Source organism: Coenobita brevimanus, chromosome 60 (genome assembly GCF_032717465.1).
Source record: "Coenobita brevimanus isolate Jiangsu-jjx chromosome 60, ASM3271746v2, whole genome shotgun sequence".
NCBI classification, from domain to species: Eukaryota; Metazoa; Arthropoda; class Malacostraca; order Decapoda; family Coenobitidae; genus Coenobita; species Coenobita brevimanus.
Window position 1 is genome coordinate 30178503 of NC_137013.1, and position 15174 is coordinate 30193676.

Consider the following 15174-nt stretch of genomic DNA (forward strand, 5'->3'; position numbering starts at 1 on the left):
CACCTGCGTCAACCTTGTATTAAAACCCAGAGACACCTGCGCCAAACATCTGTTCATAGAGACACGTTAATGAAACGAGCACTCATTTTTCACTACAGTGGCAGACATAAATCTTGAGGCACCTTCTAACGACAGAATAATTAATAAGCAATAACTTATAATCACTAGTAATGGATACTCCGAGCCATCAAGCTTTTAAAAATACATTAACCCTCCTCAGGTACACCTACAGTTTCGCTTATAACTTAGGTACACCTGGGTCTGTCAGACCTAGGTTTTAAAATATGCCGTAGTGTCACACATGTTTCATATAATGCATTCCTGAATACCCCTCAATGTATTAGGTCTTATTAGTTACACAATTATGCAAATAAGTTTTGACTTGCATAACCGTGCATATTTAAACAAAAAATCGAAAGAAAAATGCCAAACCATTTTTTTTTTGGGGGGGGGCAGTCGCCATACACGAAAAAAAGACACTATGCCCTTCATTATGGGCATAGTGGATGCCACACAGCATAAAGATAACCTGCGAACTCGGAGAGAAAAAAAATCTTCCCCCTCCTCAGGTACACCTGGGTCTCTCAGACCCAACATGCATTTCTGAGTGATATATTTCAAAAACAAAGACAGACACGAAAGTAACCCCCCTACACCCTGCATGGACACAAAAAGTTAGGAAGCTATTGAGGAAAGGATTCCCAAGCATCTATAAGTTACTGAACTATACCATCGAAAAAATCGCCCAGGTCTGTCAGACCCAAGTGTACCTGAGGAGGGTTAAGCAAACTTCATTATTGCTCGATTAAACAGTGTATGAGAATAATCCATACATTCTGATATTCACATCTCAACATTCACTGTGACCACACACTTTGTACACACGCCGACACTACCATCCTTACGTCGCCAACAATTCAACGCACTCGTAATTTTCATCAAATTACAATTATTTTCCTTCAGCAACTACAATTTTGTCCTTATTCCAGTACAATTTATCATCTTGTGGGTTTGAGGGACGCGACAGGTACAAATTATTATTAAATTCCCAGATAATAACACGAGTACAATCGGGCCGGTGAAAATTAGCACATAATCGAACGCATTCATGTAAATATAACACGGAAACGAACGCTCAACAGCTACTCTCCGCACACCACCAAAGTGTAGAACCGACTGACTTCGACTGCTGGGCAGCCGACTGACCCACTGTACAAGGAGTGAATCTTATATTCTTATTAGGTGAAAACGCAGTATTCCACGTATGATGGTTAAAAAAAAAAATAAAAGGAAAAATCGACCGTAACAGATGAATGTTTTAAGGTCGAATTTAACTTCCCGCAGGTTACAGGGTATGGCAAGAAACGGGTCGGAGGACTGAGAACGCTGGGTCAAGAGTGATTATGGGCGAAAATTGGGTGTGGGGGGAATGGGATGGAACAAGTACGTCAGGGGACTGTATTTGGCAACACTACAGCCACTGCCACCCCCACCAGCCTTATTTCTCTCTCCCTCTCCCTCCCTTCCTCTCTCTCTCTGTGATCGAACATATCATTAATTTTATATGTATCTCATAAAAATATCAACCTCTCTCTCTCTCTCTCTCTCAACTTCCTTTTCCTCTCCCTTGAGTCCATTTCTCAGTTTACCTATCTCGCAACTCTCTCTCTCTCTCTCATCATTTTTCTATCCCGCAACATCTCCCTCTTTCAGTTTCCTTCTCTCTTGATTCCATTTCTCAGTTTACCTATCTCGCAACTTCCCTCACTCTCTCTCTCTCTCTCTCTCTCTCTCTCTCTCTCTCTCTCTCTCTCTCTCTCTCCACACACACATTCATTACTTTACATAACCAAGCAAGTCATCATTTCAAATACTTCCCTGTTACATTACAAACCAAAAGTCTCTCTCTCTCTCTCTCTCTCTCTCTCTCTCTCTCTCTCTCTCTCTCCAACCTATCTCACAACATCTCCCTCTTTCCACTTCCTTCTCCTCTCTCTTGATTCCATTACTCTGTTTACCTATATCGCAACTTCCTCTCTCTCTCTCTCTCTCTCTCTCTCTCCAAGAACAGTTGCACCCACACAAAGAACATTTAAAGACCATGCACATAAACACAATGAAGTAAAACACACACACACACACACACACACACACACACACACACACACACACACACACACGTTTAACCATGGCACGCTCCTTATCACATGCTTTACCACAGACATTAGCGGGTAAACGTACACACACACACACACACACACACACACACACACACACACACACACACACACGAGCTTCCATACCTTTGCACTAATCATAACACCCACATAAAGTTAATACTTACAAAAACACAACCTTAATCATTCAATGTCCCTTTACGCCTCCTGTTCTCTCTCCCCTTCATTTCCAGAACGTATTTATTTCTATTATTCTTGCTACCACCAGACGATTTTACTCAGCCTCATCAACGCGCCTGCCAGTGAAGGGGTTAGTGAAGCTGTACCTAACCCCTCCAGTTCCACGCCTAACCTCAGCTGAATAAAATCGTCTGGAGATAGCACGATGAGACAGGAGCGACGGCAGCAGCTAGCCAGTGTGTTATGATGGTGAAGGAGTATATTAAATCGTCTTGTAACACTACAGGAAAAACAATACAGGAATAATACGTCATGTCATCGGAGTGAAGGCATTAAAGCGCTTGGAGGTCGCCAGAATCAAGGAAGTGAAATCGGGGTAAACAGAAAAATAAAAAAAAAAGGTGATCGGAGTGAGGGATATGAAATCGTTTGAACATAACATAAAAGGAAAAAAAAAAAAACGATACGCCAGTGAAAAGTAATGCTCTCTCTCTCTCTCTCTCTCTCTCTCTCTCTCTCTCTCTCTCTCTCTCTCTCTCTCTCAACATCCGGGAACCTGATATCCCTCCCTTTACAGCACTTCATTTAGCACCTTGGGTTGGATTCTAAGGACCGCATTCATGTCGCTTAAGGAGGCTCCCTAGCACCTCTTCCTTAGCCATTTAAGAATACGGCGTTAAGATGAATTTGTACGTTATTTATGAAGGGTATGGCGATATTAGGAGGAGTTAAGTATCACAGGGGAAACAAAGTAAAATAAATAACTTAGGCGGATAGCAAGGCGTATACACGTAAGTAAAATAAACAGCTCAGCCAGAGGTGTTAGGGAGCTTCCTTAACCAATGAGAATACGGGTCTAAGTGTATTTTGAAATCTCGTTAACATTTTTCCTTAGCGAATTATATTACCCAATACACCCTTTGTATTTTATGTATCTTATTAATGTAAACTACGTCCATATAACACACAAGATAATGTTCAGGTGCAATATCTAAAATAAATCATAAATTAAATCCTGTGCTATTTACATCTCCGTGCTCTTCAAATTACCCTCACTGTGATGACGCCATTTTCATTATATTCTTTATTCTTGCTATATCCAATCACCTGAATATCTCTCATAAGTATTTTCGAAAAGGGAGGGGACAGATACAGCCTTGACCCACATACTGCTAGAGATAAACACAATCGCTAAGTACAAGTCATTTGGTGATGGCAAGAGTAAAGCTGAAATGACGTCATGGCAGAAAATGGGTCAAATATATCGCAATCCAGTTAATTTCTTGTATTATAGTCCAGCTTTATAGTCAGAACAATTATATTCAAGTGAGTCACAGGAGGAAACAAAAAGAAAAAAAAAAAGGAAAAAGGAAAAGAAAAACAGACAAAATATAATCTCAAATGCCTCCAGAGTGACTCAAATTATCCCTAAGTTTTGGCGCCAAACGAACATCCGGGAAACTGATGTCTCTCGTCAGAGATTCATTTATCACGTACTCTTTCTTAAACCGCCTCCCTGTTAAAACTCTCACGGTAGGCACAACTCTGGTATTCAAATCCAGGTAACACTAGATTATGTTATTGAGTTATACACCCCGGAGATAAAAACTGTTAATACCCCTCTCATGGTCCGGTCAACTCTAGTATTGTATTCCAGCTAACGCCAGACGATCATTAACAGCTGGGTGTCATGGAAGCCTGATAAATAATAATAATAATAATAATAATAATAATAATAATAAAAACAGCAACAACAACAATAATAATAACAATCAACACGCATTTCCTGTTATTTTTTCCTTGACAACACCAATCGATCATAGGAGACTTTTTTTTTCACCAGTTGCTGTTGTCGTCCCAAGCACATCTAATATGAACCCCGGTAGACCGCAGGCTGGAGCTTCCATTCTCCAGCAGTCCACCATCCTCTTTTCAGTGGACAGAGGGGGGGCTGTGGAACTACTATATACCCAGGCAATGGAGTCGCCTAATTATTACAGTACCACCTGGTGAAGGCGTTCCTCTCAAGCACCCTTCTCGAAGTTCTCGTAGCAAAAAAGGTTAATGGGGTTTGTTTCTAATCCAACTAAGTACCAAAGGATTCTCCTACTCCAAGTAAAATAATTATATATATATATATATATATATATATATATATATATATATATATATATATATATATATATATATATATATACTCGTATAGGCAAACGTCTTAATCCCGTTAGAGGGAGCCAGAAACAAATCACCTCCATGTCGCCCTGTCCCCTGTCATTTCGCTGCCCTCCCTCCCAACTTACAATACCTCTCCACTCCATCCCTCCACCTCATCCTCGGTCTCCCCCTCCCTCTCCCCCCTCCACCTCATTCACATACACTCTCCTCGTTAGTCTCTCACTCTACATCCTTTCCACATGGTCAAACCACCTCAATGTATTTCTACATACGCTATCACATCCACTTCCACACCACAACGCTCCTCCACACTCTCATTTGTCGGCCTGTCTCTCCATGTAACTCCACATGCTCCTCTCATATAGCTCACATTTTCCACTGCTCTCACTCTTGACTTGTGTCCTAACAAGGTCCAAGCTTCACTTCCATACGTTAGAGTGGATATCACAATACTTTCATGCAGCAATTTTTTGAACTTCCATGCTCACTTCCCTATTTCTTATTACTGCTTTCAATGAACCAGCCACCTTTCTTCCCTGCTGGACCCTTTCAAGCAGTTCATCCTCTGAGCTTCCAACCTTACTCAGCACGCTACGCAAGAACTTAAAAGCACTCACATTTTCCATTTCCTCACTATCCAGCCTCACTGTGCATTCAGTGATTTTATTACTCGCGATGACCACGACTTAACTTTTCCCTACATTCACCTTTAGATTCCGTATCTTACATACTCTCCCAAACTCATTCACCAAGCTTTGCAGTTCTCATTCGTCTTCACGTAACAATACAGTATCATCTGCAAACAACAGAATAGGAAGTTTTCAATCGCTGCCCTCTCTCATTAGGGCCGCTCCAACATCCACTGCCCTACCCTCCATCAGTTTAATAACTCCACCCATATACAGTACAAACTGAACAACAATGGTGACATGACACACACCTGTTTCAATCCAACATTCAGTGAGAAAATTCAGTTCACCATCCACACGCACAACAGCCCTAACTCCCTCATACTATACTCTTCGTGGAATTCAACAGCTTTCCATTTACTCCATAATATATATATATATATATATATATATATATATATATATATATATATATATATATATATATATATATATATATATATATATATATTCCACATTCCTTGTCTATCAACTCAGTCATATACTTTCTCCAGATCCATGAAGGTCACATACAACTTTCTTCCCTTCTCAAGAAGCTTTTCCGCTAAACAGCTTAGGAGGAATATCTGATCTACACAACCTCTTCCCCAGGGGTGGATCCAGGAATTTTCGGCGGGGGGGTCTGATTCGCTGATTCAACCAAAGACTTGACGCGACATACTGATATTTCAATGTTGAAATTGCCTCTTTATTCAATGATGCATGGCCGGTGGGGGGGGGATGCATCCCCCGATCCCCCCCCCTAGATCCATCCCTGCTCTTCCCTTCCTGAAACCTCCCTGTTCTACTGCAACAAATTCCTCTGGTATTAACTCTATCAACACGTATCCCACCATACATTTTTCATATTGCACTAAGAAGACAAATGCACCTTTGACTACCACACATTATTATTATTATTATTATTATTATTATTATTATTATTATTATCATCATCCTTTTCCTTTGTATGGGGGATTAATATTAATAATAACAATAATAACTAATAATGATAATAATAATAATATATAAATAAATTACCATTACCATCATTATCCAGTGATCGTAATAATAAAATATAAATTACGTCATCGCAATGAAGAAGTTACTAATTCAACGGCATCTCCAGTTTACACAAATTATCCCGTAGGTCTTGGCGCCAACCTCTGGAACCCCGATATTCGTCCGTCTCACTTGTAATCGCAAACCGCTTCTCATAACTGCATCCGGTGTACTGTTTCGCTTGGTGTGTGTGTGTGTGTGTGTGTGTGTGTGTGTGTGTGTGTGTGTGTGTGTGTGTGTGTGTGTGTGTGTGTGTGTGTGTGTGTGTGTGTGTGTGTGTGTGTGTGCAAGGGGGGTAAGCCGAGAGTCAGGCAAGGAAGTAGTTCGTCTGAGAACCAGTCGGAGGTCAGGGCCACAGGGCAAAGACAAATGTAGGCTGCAGACTTTCAGCGTTCCTTCTTGTTATCATTCTACTGTGATTCGATTTCTCGCTGAAGGAAGCTTTCGTAATATCTCTTCCTCTGCGATTTATTGGGTATATTTCATTATAATATCCATCTTCATGAGATTAAAGCAAACATATCGATATTAAATACTTTAGTAATACGAAGCCTTTATTCTTAATTGTTTACATATTTATTCATTTATTCTTAACTCCATGTCTTTTTACTCTGGGTAAAAAAAAAAAAAATCTTGTACTAAAGGGATTAGAAATCTATGTACGGTACTCGATAAACTGTAAGAATACAATATTAAATGTGCTGGAGTTGAAAACGTTAGATATAAATACTATTCCCGATAGCATCCTCTTCAACTCTTTATTTTTTTTTTCTACCTCCGGATAATTGTATTCAGCTCTGCAGAGAAATGAAAGCTATATCTACCATAATTTCAAAAAGTCTTCTGAGCTGAATAAAAGTCTACAGATAACAAGGGTAAAGCATAAAGAAAACGTGCTACGATTCCTCGTATACCAAATATAATACGGCTCAACATCGTCTCTGGAAGAATGTTATCAACGTTTGGATTTTCTTTTCTGGTGGGGGGGGGGATAATACGACCCCGGACTCTCTCTCTCTCTCTCTCTCTCTCTCCATGCCGTCCTCCTCCATACACCACATTCACTACATATTTCCACCTTTACAGTATTATCAGTCTGTTTTTCCTATTTTCCAAATGTTCCAATAAGGCAGAGAGGAGGGGGAAATGTGCTGGGTTTTTTTCTGATATGGTTGGATGCAGAAGGAAGTCGTGACAGATTATGGTTTTGATCTGTGTGCGTGTATGAGACAGAGAGAAAGTGAGAGAGAGAGAGAGAGAGAGAGAGAGAGAGAGAGAGGGGGGCAGGGGGGCGATACCATCAGGAAAAAGATAGGAAAGCGGGCGACTCACCACAATTAACAGGAAATTTAGGAAGTGAAAAAAGATGAGAAGGAAAATGGTGAAAGGTGTGTGTGTGTGTGTGTGTGTGTGTGTGTGTGTGTGTGTGTGTGTGTGTGTGTGTGTGTGTGTGTGTGTGTGTGTGTGAGAGAGAGAGAGAGAGAGAGAGAGAGAGAGAGAGAGAGAGAGAGAGCAGCAGCAGCAGCAGCAGAAAACAAGGACTTGCTGTGGCTATGTAAATTATTTCTTTGTGTTTGAGACTTTTTTTCTTTTTCTTTTTCCTATTCTCCTATCTAAATCTTTGTTTTATCTTCCCTCTCCTATCACTCTCATGCTTTTCCATACCTCACTGTCTATTCTCATTTCCTCTACACTCATCATTCTGTACCTTAAAAACCATACAGTACTGTAATTCCTTTCCTACAATTTATTAATTTCTCTCACATGTACTCCATGAAGCACAGACTCATACACTGAAGGTTTCCATAAACACTGTGAAGTATTTCGTACCATATCTGGGGAAACCCTAAAGCATTAGATGGAACAGTATACTCGAGTTACCCTGACCACAATGGTTAATGTGGGGATAAACTGTGCCTGGGGAAAAAAAAAAAAATCTGATATAATTCTGGTGTCAGTCCTTTAATCTTGTTTTTCTCATGTGTATCCCAAGTTATCTACGCACCAGCAGCCAAATGCTGTAATCCCAGAAGGATTGGCCATGAATAATTCCCCTCCACATCACCCTGTCCTCCGCAATCAGACAGCCCTCCCTCCATGCCAAACCGCTCTCATTCATGTACCCCTCATATACCCCTCCATCTTGACTTTTGTCTGATTCTCTCTCTCTCTCTCTCTCTCTCTCTCTCTCTCTCTCACTTACAAGGTCTGTCCAAAAAAAAATCAAACTTTTTAAATAGCACACCTAGTAACCAGCATAGCATGATCATGACAGGATCACTGTGTAGGTTTAATCTTTGAGTTTAAGTCTAACATTAGCCATATCATGTCACATCACTCAGTCAACAAGGTACAAGAATTTGAGTGAACATCTGTGTGGTGCACTTGGCAAATATTCTTCTGCCTCTTATATCATCTGAAATCGCCAACCTTTCAGGATGGACTTCATTCTGGGAACGAAAAAAAAAAGTCCACAGGAACCAAATCCGAAGATTTGGGCAGCTGGGGGATGATAGTCGTTTCATGCTTTGCTAAAGTCATGGATAAGGAGTGACATGTGAGCAGGTGCACGGTCATGGTGCAACATCCAGGTTTTGTTTGTCCACGCCTCAAGCCTCTTCTATCGCACTCTCTCTCTCAAATGCTTCAGGATGTCCAAGCAAAACTCTACGGGCTGTATGACAACATGAAACTCACGATGAACAATGCCCTTCCAACTGAAAAAGGACGATCAACATCATCTTTACATTCGTGTGATTCTGTCATGCTCTCTTTGGTTCCAATGACAAAGTTCCACCCCACTGTGACAACTGCCTTTTTGTTTTGACATTGCAGACGTACGCCCACATAAAAGCTTTTCTCAATTTTTCTATGCTCCTCATGGGGCAATGTAGGATTGGCTGATGGATGGATGGATAAAACAGAATTTCACACAAACACACTACTTTTCAAGAACCTTCATTGTTCAACTAGTAACAAATCGCCAAATGCACTAAACACATGTTTACTCAAGCGTGTGTGCCTCAATGATTAAGTGACGTGGCATGACACGGCTGGTGTTAGACTGAAGCTCAAAGTCGCACCTACACAGTGCTCCCTTCGATCATGCTACCCAGGCTCACTGGCGAGCTATTTAAAAAGTTGTTTCTTTTTGGACAGGCCTTGTACACTGCTTCTCATGGTCAATCGCTCACTCCATTTAATCCGTACTGCCAAACCATCACAGGGTGCTCCTGACAGTTTCTACAACATAACATCAACACAACTTCATTTATTTTTACATGTCTTACTTTTATTTTTTTTCAAAATTTAAACCTAAATAATTAATCTCTGAAGAATATCAGAATTTGAGATTCCAATAAAACAGGAATGGTAAGTATGCTAAGCCTACTGGTACATTCATCAAGTTCTGCCGTATATGCAGCTACAGACAGAAGAAACACTGGATGACAACTCTAGGAATCACTGTAAATACTTTTAGATATGGGAAAGGAAGTTATATAATCAATTGCAGACACCAAAAACATTATTAGAGACAATGGAAGAGTGTTTCACCTTGTACAAACACTATCTGACGAGAAACTAATCAATAATATTTTAATTCTTTTTCGCCCAAACTGCAAATCTGTGAAGAAAATCAATGTTCATATCACAGTAATACCAGACAGTCACACTGTTTGATACACTGTCCTGAATTTTTTGTTTTGAAAGGCCTTTTAATTGCTTGTATTTGTCCGCCTTATTCACCAAACAGCAGCTCTAATCAATCCCTTACCAATGAGGTCATTGTGCAGGACCTCATTCCAAGTCTTAACCCTCAACACTAACACTCACAGATCTTTTCCCCTAACTTTTGTTCTCCATTCTTACAGATATAATACACTGATGGATCCACAACCAACAAGCTGTTGTCCAGTCTCTATATTCAGAATGCAGTGTATGTCCAACTCTTCTCTGTGTCTGCCTGAGTTCTAAGGGAGTGTTTAGTCCACACTAAACTTGGTTCAACTTCAACATACCATGTCCAACAGTATGACAGTTACCAATGGATACAAGCTGATGAAACACATTATATACATTGCCATAAAACATTCACACAACCTTGACATCATAAACTCCTTCACACAGAGGATGTTATATTATCTTATTATTATAATCTCCTTAAGGAAGACTTTTCAAACTGGAGGGCTTAGATGTAGACCTCACTTTCCCAATCACTACTGGAAGCCCTCCATAAGATATATTAAAATGTAAAAATACAATAAACCTTGATGTAACAGACTTCAGTAGACCAGAATTAGCTTTTATCTGAATCAAGGAGCTACTGTATTAATTCTTATACAGTGTATTGGAAAAACTTCGATAAAGCCAGGAGCAGTCATAAAATATACTAAAATGTAAAAATACAGTAAAACCTTGATCTAACGGACTTCAGTAGATCAGAATTAGCTTTTATCTGAATCAAGGAGCTACTGTACTAATTCTTATACAGTATACTGGAAAAACTTCGATAAAGCCAGGAGCAGTCTGGACTGCCCAACCACTTCAGCCACGTTCACCACAATAAGGTATATAAAGGACATGTTTATCAGTGTACAATACAGTAGTGTATTATTATATACACTCAACCCTCGGCTATCACTCCCAATTGGTCCCACTATGGCTGCGCTATAGCCAAAACCGTGATAGCCAAATTGAAGAACTTATGGTAATAATTCTATTTGGTGCCATGACCTCAATATTTACCCCTAAGATACCTTTTTTGTACCACATATTAATATATAATAGTCTAAAAATGAGCATGTTTTATGATGTGATCACTATTCTTATAAATACCCCTCACAGTTGATTCATTGATGTTATGTTTCTTCCCCACACTTCGCCTGGTCTCACCGTTCTCTATAAGTTTCACATTTCCAGTTTATCTGCATAACATAGGTTCTTCCTCTTCTTTATTTCCCTGCCGGGTGCTGCAGCATTATGTTGGGTGATGGTAGGGGGACGGGGAGGGGGTACGTTGGCCATGGTCATATCATAAAAAAGGTTATTATTCTTGCTATCACTGTTCATGGTCTGAGGGCACGTACTTGAATGGTTTGGCGGGCAGGAGACTCGGTCAGGCGGCCAATCAGTGCTCGGCTGGCGCTGTCACACGACCAATCACGGAGTGAAGCTTTTATTGGCTGGGTGGAGCACTGGAGCCTGGCCTTTTTGAAATTTTCGAACATTTGCTGTGCGTGATAGCAGGCATTTAGTGCGTGATAAAGGTATTTGGGTAGTTTTTTATATAGGCGTGATAGCGAGATACGCTATAGTGGAACCCGTGATAGCCGAGGGTTGAGTGTACATTATACCATTTGATTACTGCAGTGAATGTATAACACAGTACAGTACTGCAATAGTAATGAAAACAGTTAAAAAACCATTGGTGCAATCCGGACTAATGTCTGATATATCGGAAAAAGTCTGGGTTAGCAGGGGGAAGGCCGGATGTCGTTTTTATTGGAATTTCACTTTGTTCGGAATGGCTTGGGCCCCAATTAGTCCGTTATAGTGAGGTTTTACTGTACAACACTGGTGTGAAGGAGTTAATGCAAAATACTTTCCGATAACAATACAGTAGTGTGTGTACTCACCATTGTATCGCTTGGATGGTAGAAGAGTAGTAATCCTTGTATCATAAACATTGTCCACTGATGTTGGGTAGGCCTCCCTATAGAACTCCACACAGGCGTCCTCCCAACCACCTCTCTTCCTCTTGTTCTGGCTGCTGCCCCCACTGCCACCCCCACCTCCCCCACTCCTCCCCCCGGATCCCCCACCACCGCTTCGTCCCCCCCCTGAGCCGCCGCCTCCACACCCACTGCCCAGCGCTGCTGCCGAGCTTCGACACCCAGAGCTGCGGTCACCAGACATGTCCTCCCTGGGGGGTTGGGGTGAGGGATTGATGGATCAATTGATGGAACTAAAAGGCTAATGCTGCTATTTCCAAAAAACAGAAAGGTATTACAGTGTGCTGCATTATTGTACACTCAATTAACTGCAAAAAAGAAAAACAATAAGTCCTCATTACACATAAGCTACTATGATGTTCTTCTATCTTATTAAGTCCACAGTAATCTACATAAAAATTGGCAATTAAAGTTCCACTGCTACCTACATAGTACATATGATATCCACATATTTATAGTACAGTAGCAGTTGTATGGAAAAAGAGTTGTGTCACTTTGGAATATATCACTGACATATAAGAAGGACTTACTGTAGTGTACTGCATTACTGTACACTAATTAAACCGTAAAAATGAGGTACTGAAAATGAATAAGTACTGTACTGGTATTGAATATGATACTGGAATAAAAATTTTAACCAAATATAAAAATTAATAAATAAATATAAATAAAGCTGCTGTAGAGTGCCTCATCAAAAAGCTGACTGAAGAAAAAGGAAGAGGAAATATGTGCAACTGTGTATAATAAACAAGGTGTCAGCATACTCAATACTGTGCCAGGTAGTGATAAGTAATATTGTACAGTATATATACAACTCTCAACACAATACTACAGGGGAACTTAATACTACAAACTGCATACAGAAAAAAAAAAAAGTATGTTAGATCAATGAGAGAATTACAGTACGAAAGTGATGCATCAACTGGCACCAAAACAATCATAGTACATGAGACAACATTTCAGTTGTTGTAGTAGTCTGTGTTTGTTTATACTGTATTATGGATGCAAAAGTGGAAACAAGTCTTACCAATTCTATTTTTTCAGAAGCAATACTGTAAAATTTAGTTACAAAGTTCCTACCATCACCATCATGAAACTTGAGAATCCTCAAGTATTACAATTCTTAGAACATCTGCACATAACAGACAATGATGCATAAACTAAAACTGACTTGTGTATACATGTGCACAAGTACTGTGCACTGTATGCAACACAGGAACAGTACTGGTATCGCACACAGAAAATATTAGAAAATAATGTTCTGGCCACTGGACGTCACAAGGCATCACAGAACAGAAACTTTTTTGAGGAGGAAGCAACTGTTGGATATAACAAGGACAACAGGCAGAGAATGGTGAATGCAAATTGTAATGAAAAGCCAACGGCACAAAGTTGTAAAAACAGACGTCAAAACATTTCAGTGGGTGATAACTAAATTCTCGAAGGCAAACTGCTGCATGCCCCTCACTCAAATTAATGCCTATACTGATAAGAAGCTTAGAATTATAAGATAAGCATATCCTTAATGCTTGGAACCAGTAGTCGTGTTTACTGTTCATATAATCAGACATAACTGCTTATCAGCTATATTCAGTGCCAACATAAATTTGGGGGTTAACAAGTAAAGAAATTAGCATATACAAACAGCATCTCCAGAGTAAAGTAACTTTATATATTCTAGTCAAGGAATGTAACTTTAGGTTAATCAAACAAAATATTCCTATACTGTACTGTCTACCAAATGCAACTGCACAACAGTATCAGTATTCCAAAAGCCTTTATGCTCTTTCATTATGTAACACACCAGGCTACAGTGATCTACTCTGCCAAGGGCAAAGTCAAGCAAATGAGCATTTCAGGCTTTTGACAAGATATACTCAACTATGCCAGGTTTTAAAGGTACCTGGTTAAAATAAGTCAGAGTATCAGGCTTTTGACAAGTCTTACTCAATTTAGCCAAATTTCAAGGGGTGGCTAGCCAAAATAATTTAAAAGTCTGTTATAGTGGGATGATGCTGGGCAGGCTGGCTGGTGCAGCGCTAAATAAACAAGGGTGAGGTGTGGCTCTGAAACGTACAGCCAAGCTAAGACCTACAGCAGCCCAGCACTCACCTAAGGTGGGGAGGGACAACTAGAGGGAATATGGGAAAAGGGGTAAAATATAGGGCAAAATCAAACTTTGTTTACAGTCAGGTCTTAATAAAAAAAAATTTTAATTACGATATACAGTAACTCTGATGATACAAAAGAATCCTGTCTACAGACAGCTGTCAGACAATGTAGATTAACACATATAGATTCAGTTAATTTAAGTACAGATGCAGTACTTGCACAGTACAACAGTGCTCTCCATTATTACTACAAGGAGAAAAATATCACTGCAGATCCAACTATGCCCTTGATGAAGATGCATTGGGTAGCACATCCCATGAAAACCTGTTTAGTGGCAAGATTACCAAACAATAAAACACAGAACTTGCAGATCCTACCCAGTTGTGCTTATGGTATGGGAGCAGATATTTTAAGGGTAGAAGGGAGGGGAAGCTACTGTGGACTGGGCTGCAAAACTAGCGTGCCTAGGGAGGTACAAGCTGGCAAGCCGCAGTCAGGTGGATGGAGGAGGCGTGAATTACCTGTGCACTTTCATCTCCCGTAGGAGCGGACGCAACTCTGACATGCTCCCCATTTTTGCCTCAGCTGTGGGCACCAAGTGGTTACAAATTCACATGGGAGGGGTTATAGAGGCTCTATTGTACCTACATTCTACTGCAAAAATAAGTGCCAGTGTAGAACTGCACATTTATACTGTATTGTGGTAAAAATAAATAAATAAATAGATAAACTCCTGTATATGGCAAGTTTTCACAACCTGGGATGTTAACCCACTGAGTCTGGGAATGTCTTTTTCATATCATTCTTGCCATCTCCTAACAGTTTTATCAAGCATAAAACAGACTATCTGATATGGAGGGGTTATATAAAACCATCATCAACTCCAGTATGACAGGCTTTTTCTAAGCTGAATAAAACTGTCTGGTAGCAGAAAGAACAAACTAAAAATGACACCACTCAGAATCAAGGGGTTAAACAATGAAGAACATCAAGCTCAACTACCCAACACAGATGCACTTCAGTATTTACACTTCCCTAGAAAAACAGTTAAATAAGAAATGATTTTTG

The 15174-nt window shown here is 40.1% G+C and overlaps 1 protein-coding gene across 1 annotated transcript in view; it reads right to left on the reverse strand.

The window, feature by feature from the left end:
• LOC145403200 (transmembrane channel-like protein 7) overlaps nt 1–14680 on the reverse strand; it is a 138133-nt gene extending 123453 nt beyond the window's left edge. The window contains exons 1-2 of the mRNA XM_080275014.1: nt 14628–14680; nt 11899–12185 (exon numbers count right to left, since the gene is read on the reverse strand). Of these exons, the coding sequence (XP_080131140.1) occupies nt 11899–12185; nt 14628–14680 (340 nt within the window). The remainder of the gene's footprint in view (nt 1–11898; nt 12186–14627) is intronic.
• Nucleotides 14681–15174: the final 494 nt, after the last annotated feature.